The sequence below is a fragment of the Apteryx mantelli genome, chromosome 16, assembly GCF_036417845.1.
Source record: "Apteryx mantelli isolate bAptMan1 chromosome 16, bAptMan1.hap1, whole genome shotgun sequence".
NCBI classification, from domain to species: Eukaryota; Metazoa; Chordata; class Aves; order Apterygiformes; family Apterygidae; genus Apteryx; species Apteryx mantelli.
The window spans coordinates 6605904-6619472 of NC_089993.1; the positions used below are offsets into that span (position 1 = coordinate 6605904).

At 36.4% G+C, this 13569-nt stretch overlaps 1 protein-coding gene across 8 annotated transcripts in view; it reads left to right on the plus strand.

Moving 5' to 3' along the window:
- Window positions 1-13569, plus strand: part of RBFOX1 (RNA binding fox-1 homolog 1) — a 150065-nt gene that overhangs the window by 63472 nt on the left and 73024 nt on the right. For all 8 annotated transcript variants that reach the window (XM_013940231.2, XM_067306678.1, XM_067306676.1 and 5 more), the window contains one exon: window positions 227-280. In XM_013940231.2, coding sequence (XP_013795685.1) covers window positions 227-280 — 54 coding nt within the window. The remainder of the gene's footprint in view (window positions 1-226; window positions 281-13569) is intronic.

Below are 13569 nucleotides of genomic sequence, written 5' to 3' on the forward strand. Positions count from 1 at the left end.
GACATGTCCACAGAATGGCTTGTTTCATTACTTATTTCAATAGTTCAGACTCAGAATGTTTTGATTTTAAAGATCAGAGTAAAGCTAAGTATGCCTATAAAACTTCCATTAAAATAACCTTTTTTGAAGTCATTCTGTATATATTCTTCTACACAAAACATTAAAATTCATTATTATTATTACTAATTGCAATATTAACCCAGTTATGTTTGTATTTTTGCTGCAGGCTGGAAATTAAATCCAGTTGTTGGTGCAGTTTATAGTCCAGAATTCTATGCAGGTAAGGATTACACTGTTGTTGTCAAAACTGTGTTTTATTTTAATGTTCCTTAAAGCATGTAAAATTACAGAATATGCATTCGGTTGGAGGTTTTGTTTCTTTGTTTGATGCACGTTACTGACCGGTCATTTACAGGTTTATAATCCAAGATTTTAACAGTTACCTGGGCAATACTAAATTTTGAATAGAAGATGTATGAATACTTTTGTGTTGGAAGACAGATAATATAACATGAAGTGTACAGCAATATCCCAGTCTTGCATGAGATTTTATTTTGTTTTGTTTTTGTTTTGTTTATTTTATGTATTTCAAAACGCTCACTTTTGTTTCAGGAGTTATTTAAGCCAATTGAAAGAAAACAATTACCTATCTATAAACCTTTATTATGCATACATATATATATACATATACATGTGCACACACATATATATATAGAACATCTGTGTTCCTATTATATATTTTTTTCCTGAACATTTTTCTTTAAATTTTATATGTAATTATTCAGTTTCTTAACATTTTTGTGTTTATAATCTATGTCATCTCTTGAGTCTTTACCGAGGTCAAGTTCTGATCCTGGGTACAATTTAGAGTTAAGGAGATTTAGCCTTTTTCTATTTGAACTCAGGGTCATGTCTAGCAATGGTTTCTAAATGTGCTACAGTGATAGCCCTGAAAATGAGGTTGTATCCCAAAATCCAGCTGATTTGAGAAAAGTTTGAATCCAGCCCATAAAGCACAATCACTAGGGAGACCAAGGTGGTCATTTTTTGAAAGTTAATAGTTTAAGGAAGAAATAATCACTGTAACTCTTAAGTGTTTCTAATTAGTACTAAAGCTGTCCTCCCTTATTAGGTTCCTAAATCATACAGGAGTCTCTCATGAGTTTCAGGTGAAACTTTGGACATTTTTCAGTTTTCCCTTTGGATCCGTTTTTCAGTTGTTTGGTTTTTGTTGGTGCCCATGCATGTGTATCCTGGATACAAATACCTGTGAATGTTTTTAGATTCAAGAATTTTTACCCCTTGCCACACACTTAGGTAACTGAAAATAAAGAGGTAAATGTAAAATATATTCTTTGCAACAAGTTGAAACAAGGGAATTCCGAATAGATAGTAGGAAAACATCTTTCACCAGTGGTGATTAAGCACTTGAAGAAGTTGCCTGCAGAAGCTGTGGAACCTCCACCAGACGAGGCTGAACACGTTTGGGTAGTTCAGGGGACGTCAAGCGATAAAAAATGTTCAATAGGAATACCGTTACAAACCTGTATTTGCGTTAAAGAAACTGCCTATAATACATCCAGTGTCATCTACTATGAATAGATAAAAATGATCTGAGCCAGGGCATTGTGTTACAGAAGTGGCATCAAAATAATAAAAATACAAATTCGACATCCATGGAATTGAAGTATTTAACAGAGGCAGAATTTATTTCCTTCTTTTACCTATAAAACAGGAATTTAACATTGATCTGATTTGAGTAGTTAGCCAACCAACCCTGAACCTGCATAAATTAAAAAGTCAGAGTTATTAGTCATTTTATATAAATGACTTTGTGTTAATGACAAATATAATAATATTCCCATAGTACAGTAATCAATTTTCTAATATGTATACAGAATTAACAATCTGACTTATAATTGTCTCATGAAATAGGGCATGAAGAGTTCACATAGTTTGTAAATTAAAATCAATATTTTCAATCTCTCCTGAAGGTAATTTTCCTAATTTACTGGACTTTTCCCTAACATTTATTTTGTCTTTTAATTATAAAATGGCAGGTTATTGATTTTTTTGTATAACCTCCTAAAGTCCCAAGTGCATTTTTATTGCCAACACAAGGGAGGTGTTTGCCCTTCTTAATGAGAATCTTTAATTACCATTAGAAGAGTATTAATTTAATTTTATGAATTATGACATTCACTCTACCACATCTATGCAGAAAGTTTTACCAAGATGCTTCATGTTTTGTTTCAGAATCTTTTTCCTCTTCATAAATGCAAGCACATCAAATACGTGTTCTTTATTGAATAAAAGATAATTTTTTCCACAGATATATTTAAAGTTTCTTTTAAGTGATTTAGTTAAAAAAAAAAACCCTCTAAAATTTCTTAAAGTTACTAGAAAATGAAACAGTAAAATAACAACATAGTTCTTGCCTGCAGTAATAGAATACTGCAGGCATATCTTTTGTTTTGTGCCCCCCCCTCGCCCCCTTGCTGGCAGAAGAAGCAATTGCACTGCTGAAGACTGTAAAATTAGAAATGTGATTTCAAGATAGTCAAAATATTAATTATTTGGTTTAATTATGGTTTCCAATGCTGTTACGTTTAAATTCTTCCAACTATTTCATAGTCAGTGCAAAAAGTTCCTTTAGCTCCTAATAAATGATGAAAAATTTGTCCACTTCTGAAATAAAGATGATACATTTGCAGAGAAACTGTTGATTTAAAGCACCTTTAATCTTCATAAATAAGTGAAAAAACAGAAGGTTATACAAAGCTGTCAGGATGGCACTGATGAATGGCGAATTCACCCGTTTCTCAATTGCCGGTGAAGACACACGCCGCAAGGCTTAACCATATTGTACATCATATCTGCCAACTCATTTCTGTGATTAAATATTCCATCAGTGTGGGCTATAAGGCGGTAAAGCTTAACAAGATTCATAAGATGCACCACTTGAATACACATAACTCACTTCCTAGGATAGAGAGCACCCCACATGCAAAAGAAAATTAGAATTGAGTTAAATTACTCCGTAAGACAAGATCAATAGAGAAAGGAAAAGATCCCCTAATGCAATGCAAATCTAAGATATAGTTATGTCCTGACAACTTGAAGCAGACAATTAAAGTCAAATAGGGAGAAACGTAATGTAAATCAACTCTAAAACCTTGAAGATAATGGTAAACAGTAGGACTGGTGACATGATTGTTATAGCTCTACTTTTTGCCTCAGAGTGTACACTTCCGTAAAAGAAAACCTTTATTAAGAAAATGTATGACAGATAAAAATGGACACTAGAAGATACACAGCAGATAGACAACAGACATTATGTGAGTAAGTATTTCTCAGGGGCTGGAAAATACTATATATTCACAGAAATACTATAGATTTTTCTTACTGAGCAGCCCTTTTAAGGCTCTTTTTCTGACTTTGAAATGGTCATGCCTGTAGTAAATTAGAACATTCCCAAAATACAGCAATATACACAGTATACTTTGGGGAAGTGGCAGCATTAATGGAGATGAACAGTGATGTGTTCATGAAGTGCCATTTGAAGACTTCTGTTATAATTCAGAGCAAGGCTCCCTAACGATGGTCAGTTGTGAATGCACCACAGAGCTGGTTGGGTACCCCACCTGCTGCCCTCCCTGTAAGTCCACAATCCAGTCCAAAAATGACCTTATGTGGAAAACAAAAGGACGGTGTTTTCATCACTGCTCCATTTCACCATTGCACACAATTCCACTTTTCAATATAAACATATGGTAATTCTTGGGTAATTTTTAAAAATCTGCATTACCTTCACATATCAAAAGCATACTATTTGGAGACAGGTGCTTTTCCTCCTTATGAGAAGGAAGTGCTTAATGAAAGCATCGCTTCCATTTCGGCATATGTTTTCCAGAAAACTGTTCATCAAGTTCTCAGGCAGGTCTTCATGAGGAATTTTGTAAGAAACACTGTCGTCTGATTCATCTCACAAAGTCCCTGTGTGAATTGAGCCAAATTTTTGTTTTATTTGTATATCCATTCAATTTTAAATCCATCCCATAGTGATCCATAATTATGCTATGTTAAGCTAGAGTCTTATCCTCCCCCATGAGCTCATATATGATTGGCAAAATACAGACATGCAGTTTGGTTTCTCTGCTAGGAGTGCCATAAATTATTTCTTTTTTTCTGTAATGTTACACCATTGTTTTTATCTGTTTGTTTATTTTTATACTGCATATAATATATGTGTGATACCTAGCCTTCCTTTCAGCTTGTCTTCATGCTCTGTCCTCCTTGCCTGAACAGAGAAGACCAGTTAACTTCTTTTCGGGTCGAGGCCGTTGTTGCGGTATTCATCCCATGCTAGTTCAGCTCCTCCTTTCACATAATTACGTTTCTTCCACAAGCTCCATTTCAGGAGCTGTATTCACTTCATAAATAGTCTTAAACCAATGAGAAATACTGTCGGCACCCACTTTCTTTGGCAGTTAGTATTTGCCATTCCAAGCTGTCTTGGAAAATCTTCCCCGGGAGTTAGAACGAAAGGAAGGAGAGGAGTTTGTGCCTTTGACTATTTCTGTGTGCCCTCGGAGGCACACAGCAGTTTTAGGTGCCAGAGCCTGTTCAGCATGCTGTGGATTTCGAAGCTAGCGATATCCTCCAAGACACAAATTTTGTCATTCACAAGTTTGTTTTGAACTTTACAGCTTAATATCATGTATAATTAAGAAGAAATATTGTAATACAGTATATATAAACTTAAATAAAAAGGGTCCAGAGGAAGAGAGGATTTCCTGTATGTGTGCTAACACTAATTCTCTTTGCCCGTGTCTTAAGGCATCCATTTCTGGATTGCAAGAGCACCTGGGATTCATTTTATCTTTCTGGTCTTTCTCTTTGAATTTAAATGACTGTTGCATTAGCTCAGCAAATACCTTAGAAACACCTCTCGGTGAAGGTGCTTGGAGTTTGTCAAGCTGAATTATATGCTTACACAGCAATTCTAAATCCTAGGGTAAAAGTTCACCATACCATATCTGTAAAGCATAATTTTGGGTGAAACTTAACTGTTTGTCACTATATAATTTAATTTATTTCACAATTCAATTACACATGCTTAGATTCAAACTCAGGCTTTGATTATGCAGTTTTTCACAAATAAATTTATTCTCAACATTATTAGCTAAACAGATTAAGTAGTTTTCTAAATACAGAAAAATTAACCAACGATTGTTTAATATCCCTTCTGTTAATCATACAAAGATGTTAATTTAAAAAGCATACAACAAAGCTGTAACTGTTGTTTTAAAAATCATAATGTTGAAATACCATCATACAAATGGTAACATCCTAGTTAGATTAACAGCACTGATGGTAGTTAATGTGTTTCTAAAACTTCTGTGGAGCTGTTACAAGCCATTATAGTTGAACTATTGGTTTATGAAAAATTAATAAAGCCAGTAGAAAATGGAATTCAGCATCTGTACTAGCTATTTACACAAAAAAACTTCCAGAATTAATTATGCTTTATGCTACATTATAATGATGTTTTCATTAAAATGTATACCATTATGGAAACTAAACAAGGATTATGCAAAGAATAATGCCAATGATTGTTATTCTGTGAAAGATTAATTCAGTTAATTGGTTATTCATTTCAGTCTGGGGCAAGGTTAATCGACATATATTTATCATTGTATTGAAGTCTGCACATTTTTAAGAGAAAATCACAGATACTGTCAGTATTACCCTTTTAAAGATATTTCTTCTGTTTGGATGTGTATTTAATAACACGGTATACAGTAAGTTCTGATCCTGTTCCTTTCTGATCTCTCAAAGAAATTCTGTACACTTAGTTAGTTCATGATATAGCTTGAACTATAGATTGAGCTTTGTAACAGCTTTACAGAGGACAGTTAAGAAGGGAATTCTTACTTTTTCAGTGTAAAAGTCCAGGAAGTTTGACCATGCTCTAATACGGAGGTATCATTTGATACTGTATTATGATAAAACTTGTGCACAAATTGTATGTGAAAAAACACAAACTGGATATTTGCTGAAAGTTGGAGTTCTTGCAAAGAGGAGGAGAAGAGGTGTTTGGGGAGGGAGTTGCTTTGGGGTTTTGTTTGTTTGCTTTTTTAAAAAATCTTCTGGCGATGTAGATCTTGTTTTCTGCAAATCAGCCTGAGTTTGCAGCTGGTAAGTGTAAATCAGTATTGCGTCCCCACTGTGATGCGTGTTTGCAGTATCAGCAGCTTCATGCCACTCTTCAGTGAAGGCCTGAAGCTGAAAATGCTTCTAGAAGTTGAATCAGTAGTTACTATATTTAAATGAAGAATACTCTGGGATGACACAGCAGCACCAACAAGTTGATAGAATTGGCATGGACGCAAAGTACAGAGATGAGGCAGGGAGGCAAAGTAGAGAATTGTTACAGTGGCTGTTCTGGGATGGAGAAACAGATGGAAATGAAGTAATACTTAGAAGAGCAGAAAAAGCCTATTTAAATAGGCATTGTAAGGAAGGAGAAAATAGGGCCAGAACAAAAGAATGGCAAATGTTCTCTATCCTCTAGTCTGTTCCACACGTACATCCTGTGTGTATTTTAAAAAAGTAGCAGGATGCCATTTCTAGTTCTGAGGTCCTAACTCAAAAGCCTGTTTTTCCCTTCAAGCTCCCATCATAGAAATGACGGCTGGTTGGGAGAGACTGCTGGAGGTCATGCAGTCCAATTTCCTTTCTGAAGCAGGGCTGCCACCAATGCTAGATCAGGTCATCCATGGCTTTGCCTACATCTACAAAGATGGAGATTCAGGACCTACTTTGGGTAACCTGCTCCAGTACTGCACTGTCCTCTTAGTGAAAAGGGTTTCCCTAATGTCCAGCCTGAACCTCCCAAGCCACAGTTGGTGGCCATTACTGTTCTGTATTATCATCTGCTACTATTCCAAGGAGAGTTTGGCTCCATCATCTTTGTAACTTCCCCTCACGTAGAGGATGTTATTAGATTACCCCTTAGCTTTCTCTTTGCCAGACTAAATAAGCTCAGTTTCCTCAACCTCTCTTCACAGGACATGTGCTCTTAGACTCCTAACCATCTTGGTTTCAATCCAGTATATCATTTCCAGTTTCTCCAAATTTCACTAGAACTGGAGTAGCGGCAGCAGGTTAAAAACTGGGTGCAGTATTCCAGATGCAGTCTTGCCAGTGCCAAAGAGTGTGTGCGCTGGAGGGGCAGCAGTTGCACTGGATCTGCTGGCCACGTTTGTCTTAATGCAACCTGATATGCAGTTTGCCGTATTTGTGGTGACAACACACTGTTGGTTTGTATTCAACCTGGCATTCACCCCTAAGCCCTGGGTTCACAGCCGTTCACCCTGAGTACTCAGCCAGTCGGTTCCCATCCTATACCAGTGCACGGGGTTATTCTGCTCCAGGTGCAAAACTTTGTGCTTGTCCGTATTGACCTTCCTAAGTTTTCTGACAGCCAAGTCCTAAGTTTATCATGGTCCCTCTGGATTCAGGCTCAACCATCAGCCACTCAAACTAACTTAGTGTCATTCACAAATTTGCTGAGAGTGCGCTCTGTGTCGTTGTCCAGTTTGTTGAGGAAGATGTTGAAGAACATGAACCCCAGTAATGATCCTTGAAATACTCTTCTTTTTACTGGCTGCCAACCAGATGCTGAGCCACTGAATCTTGAGAGCCTTGTGGTCCAGCCAGTTTTCAACCCACCTAATAGTCTGCTTGTCCAGCATTTATTTTCCCAGCCATGGGAAATACTGGTAAGGTATCTTTTGGTATTCAGTATTATTGCTTTGTTCACACGCTCAGTTGTTTTGTTGCAGAAGGCAATCAGGTTGGTCAAGCAAAATTTGCCCTTGAAAAATCCATGTTGACTATTCCTAATTACTCTTCTGTCCTTCATGTGCTTGGAAATGGATTCCCAAGTGATGTGTTCCATGCTCTTCCCAGGGCCTGAGATGAGGCTGACTGGCCTACAGTTCCCTGCATCCAGCTTGCCTGTTTTGAAGATTGGCAAGATACTAGTTTTTTCAGACATCAGGGAACACTCCTGTTCTTTTATTTTTTTCTTCTCAGGACAGGAATTCAGATGATTTTGTTCTCAGGAAGGCAAGTACAACCTAAAAGGAACCAGGTTACTGGACTCAGTGGACACCCCCCTCAGTGGGGTCACTCTTCTGTTTTTATTTAATGTAAACACCGCATACAGGAATTATATTCATCCTTAGGATCACTGCTATTTTCTAATGTTGACTGTTTCTCCTCTTCACTGTATCATCTATTCTTTTTCATTTTCTTCTCTCTGTTTCCTCTGGTTTGTAGTAGCATCTCCTTACTGCCAATGCCATTTATCATTCTTCTTTCTGAGTATGATGGCTAAGGAGACTGTTACAGTTGACAATTGTTAGAGCTGCACATAGAAATTTTTTGGGATTAATCATTGTTAGAAAGAGCATGTGTATCAGAACCCTTATCTTAGGTTCTTCACTGAGACAGTGCTGCCATCCTTGCTGTTGATTCAAACTTGAGAAATTATCACTGCAATCAGAATTACAGAAGATGTTTTTGTTTCAACTTAAAGTATGCAGAATTTCTCAGTAGTATAAAGGCTAAATGTAGAGGATGGCTATTACTTCTGTAGAAATGTTGGTGTAAAAATTTTGTTGTAATCTCTCAGATTTGCCTTTTTTTCACAATTTTAAGTGTTACTTCTGCTGATAAGACGACAACATTCTGATCAAACAGGAGCTGTGTTGTCCTTTATTTGTCTTTACAGTGCTTATAACTTCTTGTTCATTAACTTCTTTGTTCATTTGTTTTTAATGTGGGTTAAATTAATTTTTTTAAAGGCTAAAAAGAAAGTTAAGTAGTTGCTTTACTCTGTAAGAGAAACTTTCAAGAAAAAATAATGTTTGGACTTCTCTTATTTAAAATGTCATTCTAGTGGTTAGCAAAATGCATTCTGTGGCTTCCTGATTAGTGACAGACCAAAAAAATTAAATACATATGCTGACAGCCTAAAACTGTCTGATTATATACATAATACTGAGATTATTTCCCCAACTGTCTTCCTGGCCTCCTCTTGTTAAAATGTTAGGTTTCAGCATTAGCATGGCTTTGAAAGAAATCTAGCAATTATCCTCGCTTAGCACGTGTTGACTTGGTTTGCAGAGCAGTTTTGGTATACATGAAATAGATTCTTTCTGCAAGAAACTGTACTGGAAGCCTGGCTCCATGTGCACACAAAGTGTCATGTGTCCTCTCAAGGGGACATGAACATTCAAACCAGATTGGCCTTTGGAGAGCTTAGAATCAGGTGTGGTGGGATTGTCTGCTTCAGAGGACCAGACAAATCTAGTCCAGAGCAAACACTCCAGACTGTGTGAGGTGCAGGTTTAGAGGCCTGATATAAACCAATTGTTTATATCTACTGATACTGTCCCACCAACCACTTGACAATGTTGGCTTAGCCTTGGCATCCACACTGTCTGGACCTGAGGACTAGGCTCCTGTATGCGTGATAGATGTCTAATAAATTAGAAGTGAGACTGAAATTCAAATAAGGATATATGGAAAAAAAGCAGTTTCTAAGAATCTCTCAGAAGAGAATTAAAGACAAAAGAGAAGGTGGCGACCAAAACACTTGTTTGTTCAGGATTGGGTTGGATATTTGTTAGAAAAGTTAATTGCAGTTATGCAGAGGAATGCATTCCTCTGATTAGAAGAATAACAAAGCAAGAAAGATCCGTGAGTTAGGATGGACAGGCAGGTAGACAATTATTCTGAATTGTAAAGTATAATACGTTAATATTACTAATATAGTTAAACTGAATGGAAAACAGCTCGGCTGTGTGTTAAACCTTGCTTACATCTGTAAATTAACACCAAAGTGGTCTAAAATGATGTTGAAGTGTATTCCAAACATATAGCTAAAGTTTTCTATTTCCTCTTCTGCATTTCCTTCCCATTTTTGGTCACTGGTTACAAAATCGCCAATATACTTGCATAACAATGCTTTCATAATACTTATTGAAAGTAAAATTCAAAATAAAGAGTTTTCATTTGTTTATTTATTTGTGGACCTAGGTGAGATTAAGCTGTGGTTTATAGTGGTACTTAAATAGTTTTGCTCTGCCAGATTGACTTCGTGAACATTTTGGGGGAAAATCTCCAAGCATTGAGCTGCTTCTAGAAAAAGTGAGCTTTTTGGAAAGTTTAGAAACATTGCATTACCTTTTTTGTAATACCTTTTTTTCGTATATATGCTCCTGAAATTCTGGAATCTGAATGGGCGAGGGGAAGAAACGCTAGCTAAGGCAAGGATTATGATGATTTAGTTTTTACTCTTTTATATTCTCAAATATAGCTTGTAATTTGGAATAGATTTTTATGTGTAAGTTAAGAACATGCATCCAGGTAAGAGAATAGAACTGAGGGACTAGAAAACCCATTTATATTTTTGAATCTTTGACTTATTGATTTAGTGAAATAGATTATTTATGTAGGAAAAATTATTTTGACATGGTATGAGAGGATAAAATATAATCCCTGCAGGGCAGTGGTGAAACTGTAGTGTTTGTATTTGGGATGAAGGGTTCTAGCCTCAGTTATTCTATCATTCCCGTCATATTGCTGTCCTTATACATCAGGCCGATACATGACTGTGGCCCATTTCAGCTCTCAGCCGAGTATGTTATTTTTTGTGTATCCTGTTTCAAGAGTGATATAGGACCAGGTCAGAGCATTTAGTTTATATTTTTGTTTTAGAATCTGCTCTCAAGTTTGTTTTTTGGTATTTAAAGATCAAGTTACAGTGAACAAAGATTAACCATCATTGACATACTTTTCTGTCTGCTTGGTAGGACCTAAAAGTTGAAGAAGAAAGATTTGATTTTCAGAGGTTCTGAACAACTTGAGTGGGATACCTGTCCCTGTGTTGATTATAGCAGTGAATATCGCTGATTATCAATTTGTGTGTAGCTGAACGTGCATATATGGCTTTTTAAACATACTTTGCAGGAAAGTTAGTTATGAGGAATACTGACAGTACCACTCCCATTTCCTACTTGACTGCAGAGTGCGTTTTTAGATTTTAGATCTTTTGGTGACAGCATGTGAATGAGGATTTACACTTGGATACCAATGGTAAAATTCACTAACAACAAGCATAGGTAAACTCTCCAGGCTTCCTGTTTATTTTGGTATGAGCAGCAGCTGAGTTTGTGTGACACAGTATTTTCTTAGTGGTTACAACATAAGGAATGTCTATGGCTGATTTAACCTTTTTTTTTTTTTAATTATATTTGGAAAGGGCAGTTTATTATAATTATTTTACATTGTAAATGGATACATTACAGAAATGGTTTATGCAAAATACAGTCCATCTATGGTAAGACTGGCAAGCTAATGAAAAGAGAAGCAAGTCAGTCACACAATGCTCATTTTTATGGTGATATTACTTTGCCACAGGCCAAGAGTGCCATGGCCCAGCTTAAATCTGCAACTAAAAAACAGTGATAGCACATGCTGCATTGTGCTGCTGCATAATCTGTCCCTCCTAAGGCAATCTTTGAGAATTTTAATATATCAAGAGTGGATATACATCTCAGCTTTTCACTGATGAAGTGGCTGAAGTTCTAAAGCAAGACTGCATGTTGTGAGGCAGGAAAAGGATGTTGGCATAAGACCAGAGCTTAAAACAATGTGCCAGCTCCCAGCTCCTGAGCTATCCCAAGGTCTTTCCCTCAGTGCATACTGGTAAGTAGCCTGATCAGTTGTGTATGGTATGTCAGGTCCCAGAGCAAGAGATATGCTGGAGCACCTTGTAACCTGGTGTATGAGTTATTTATACTACAGAAGGAAAATCAGAGGTGGGAAGAAGAGGGGTTGAGTGAATCTCACGCATAATTTTTACCAAAGCTGCAAAATATGCTGCTCATCCAATTTTTACTTAAATGATATAAACACCTACAACCCCAATATGTTCCTTAATATACTGGACACTGAACACATGTAACAGCAGAGATAGGGCTGTTTCCCAGAAAGCTTATGTTATAAACGTATGACTGGCAAAGGATTGCTTACAAGAGATGGTTGGTGTAACATGCCTTGCTGTTAGTTCTCTTAGGCATTGCCTGGTTTTATTGGGTGTTTTGGTGGCACTCTAAGAGGAGTGCTAATAAGGAAACATCCACTGTGCTCAGAAAAGGGGTGGAAGAAAAATTATCATCTAAAATAGAATGTTTGAATTAAGAGATTCCATAAAATGTCTTGGAGATCCCCAAGTCTTTTTTTCTATTTTAAATAATCTATGTGAGGTTATATATGGACTCAAGGATTTATTAAATAAATGAAGAGTTTGTGTAGAATACAGATTTTCATTTTTTAAGATAGTACTTATTGGTAGGCATGTATACACAGGTTATTCAGTAATTGAGTGTATTTCATGTTTGCTGCCAGAAGGAAATACAGGTCCCAATTTGGGCTCACAGAACCCATCTTTGGACATCAACTACTTTTGATTCTCCTCCCTGCTGTTTAATTTTCCTCTTTCAGTGAAACCCTACATATAATTTTGAGGGAATTAAAGATATTTTTTGCCTATATTTATAACCTCTTGTAAAAAAGGGTTAAAGGAGGTGGTTTATTTTTGGACAATATTACTTTATTCCTCATTAAAAATGGATGAACATTTTTAATGTATCAACACAACCATCTTTTGACATGAATGGCTGTCTTAAAATCTGTAGCAGTGTTACTCTGTTCATTCAAGGATCAGAAGTAACTGATGTAGGAAGCACTTGAGGCGCTTTTTTGTATTAACAACATACTTGGCATACGAATGCCATGTAGTTTGCCTGTTGGTAATGCAGGGCTAAGTTGACAAGCTTGACTTGCTTCAGTGAACACTTACCCAAGTAGTACCAGTTAAAGTTAGGGGCTCTCCTTAAATTTCCTAGTCAGATGGGACAATACAAACTAACATACCCTGTTATTGTACAACAGTGGCCTTTTGGTTAGGTGTTTCTGATCCATTTCTGTGACACACTTGAAGTAATCCATCATAGAACAGTGTTTCAGGCCAGTACAAAAGAAATGCTATTTCCAGCTAGAAAAGTCAATGTTGTCTTACACTTTTAGAACAGCAAATCAAGAGCTGCCCTCAATTGTTTATGAGGATCTTTGATACAGCAGCAAATTTCCTGACATGTTCATGAGAGATGTAGCCTTATAGATTTTTTCATACATTGTGTATGAAAGAGAAATTGAGAGTATAGGAATAACAGTTGTTGCAAAGAGTACAAAGTAAAACAATGATCAGAATGACAGAGAACTAATACGGGGGGGAAACTGGGCTTTGTAACATCCAGTTGGATTGGGGGAAAGGGAAGATGAAAGAATGATCACTGAATTTAATAAACAATGTGGCTTTTAGATTAGGGATATAAATTAACATGTTATAATAATATATGCAAAACACCATGACACAAATATTCTTTTTTACTTTTATTCTCTTTCTCTCTTTCCTGTGTATTTTGTTTT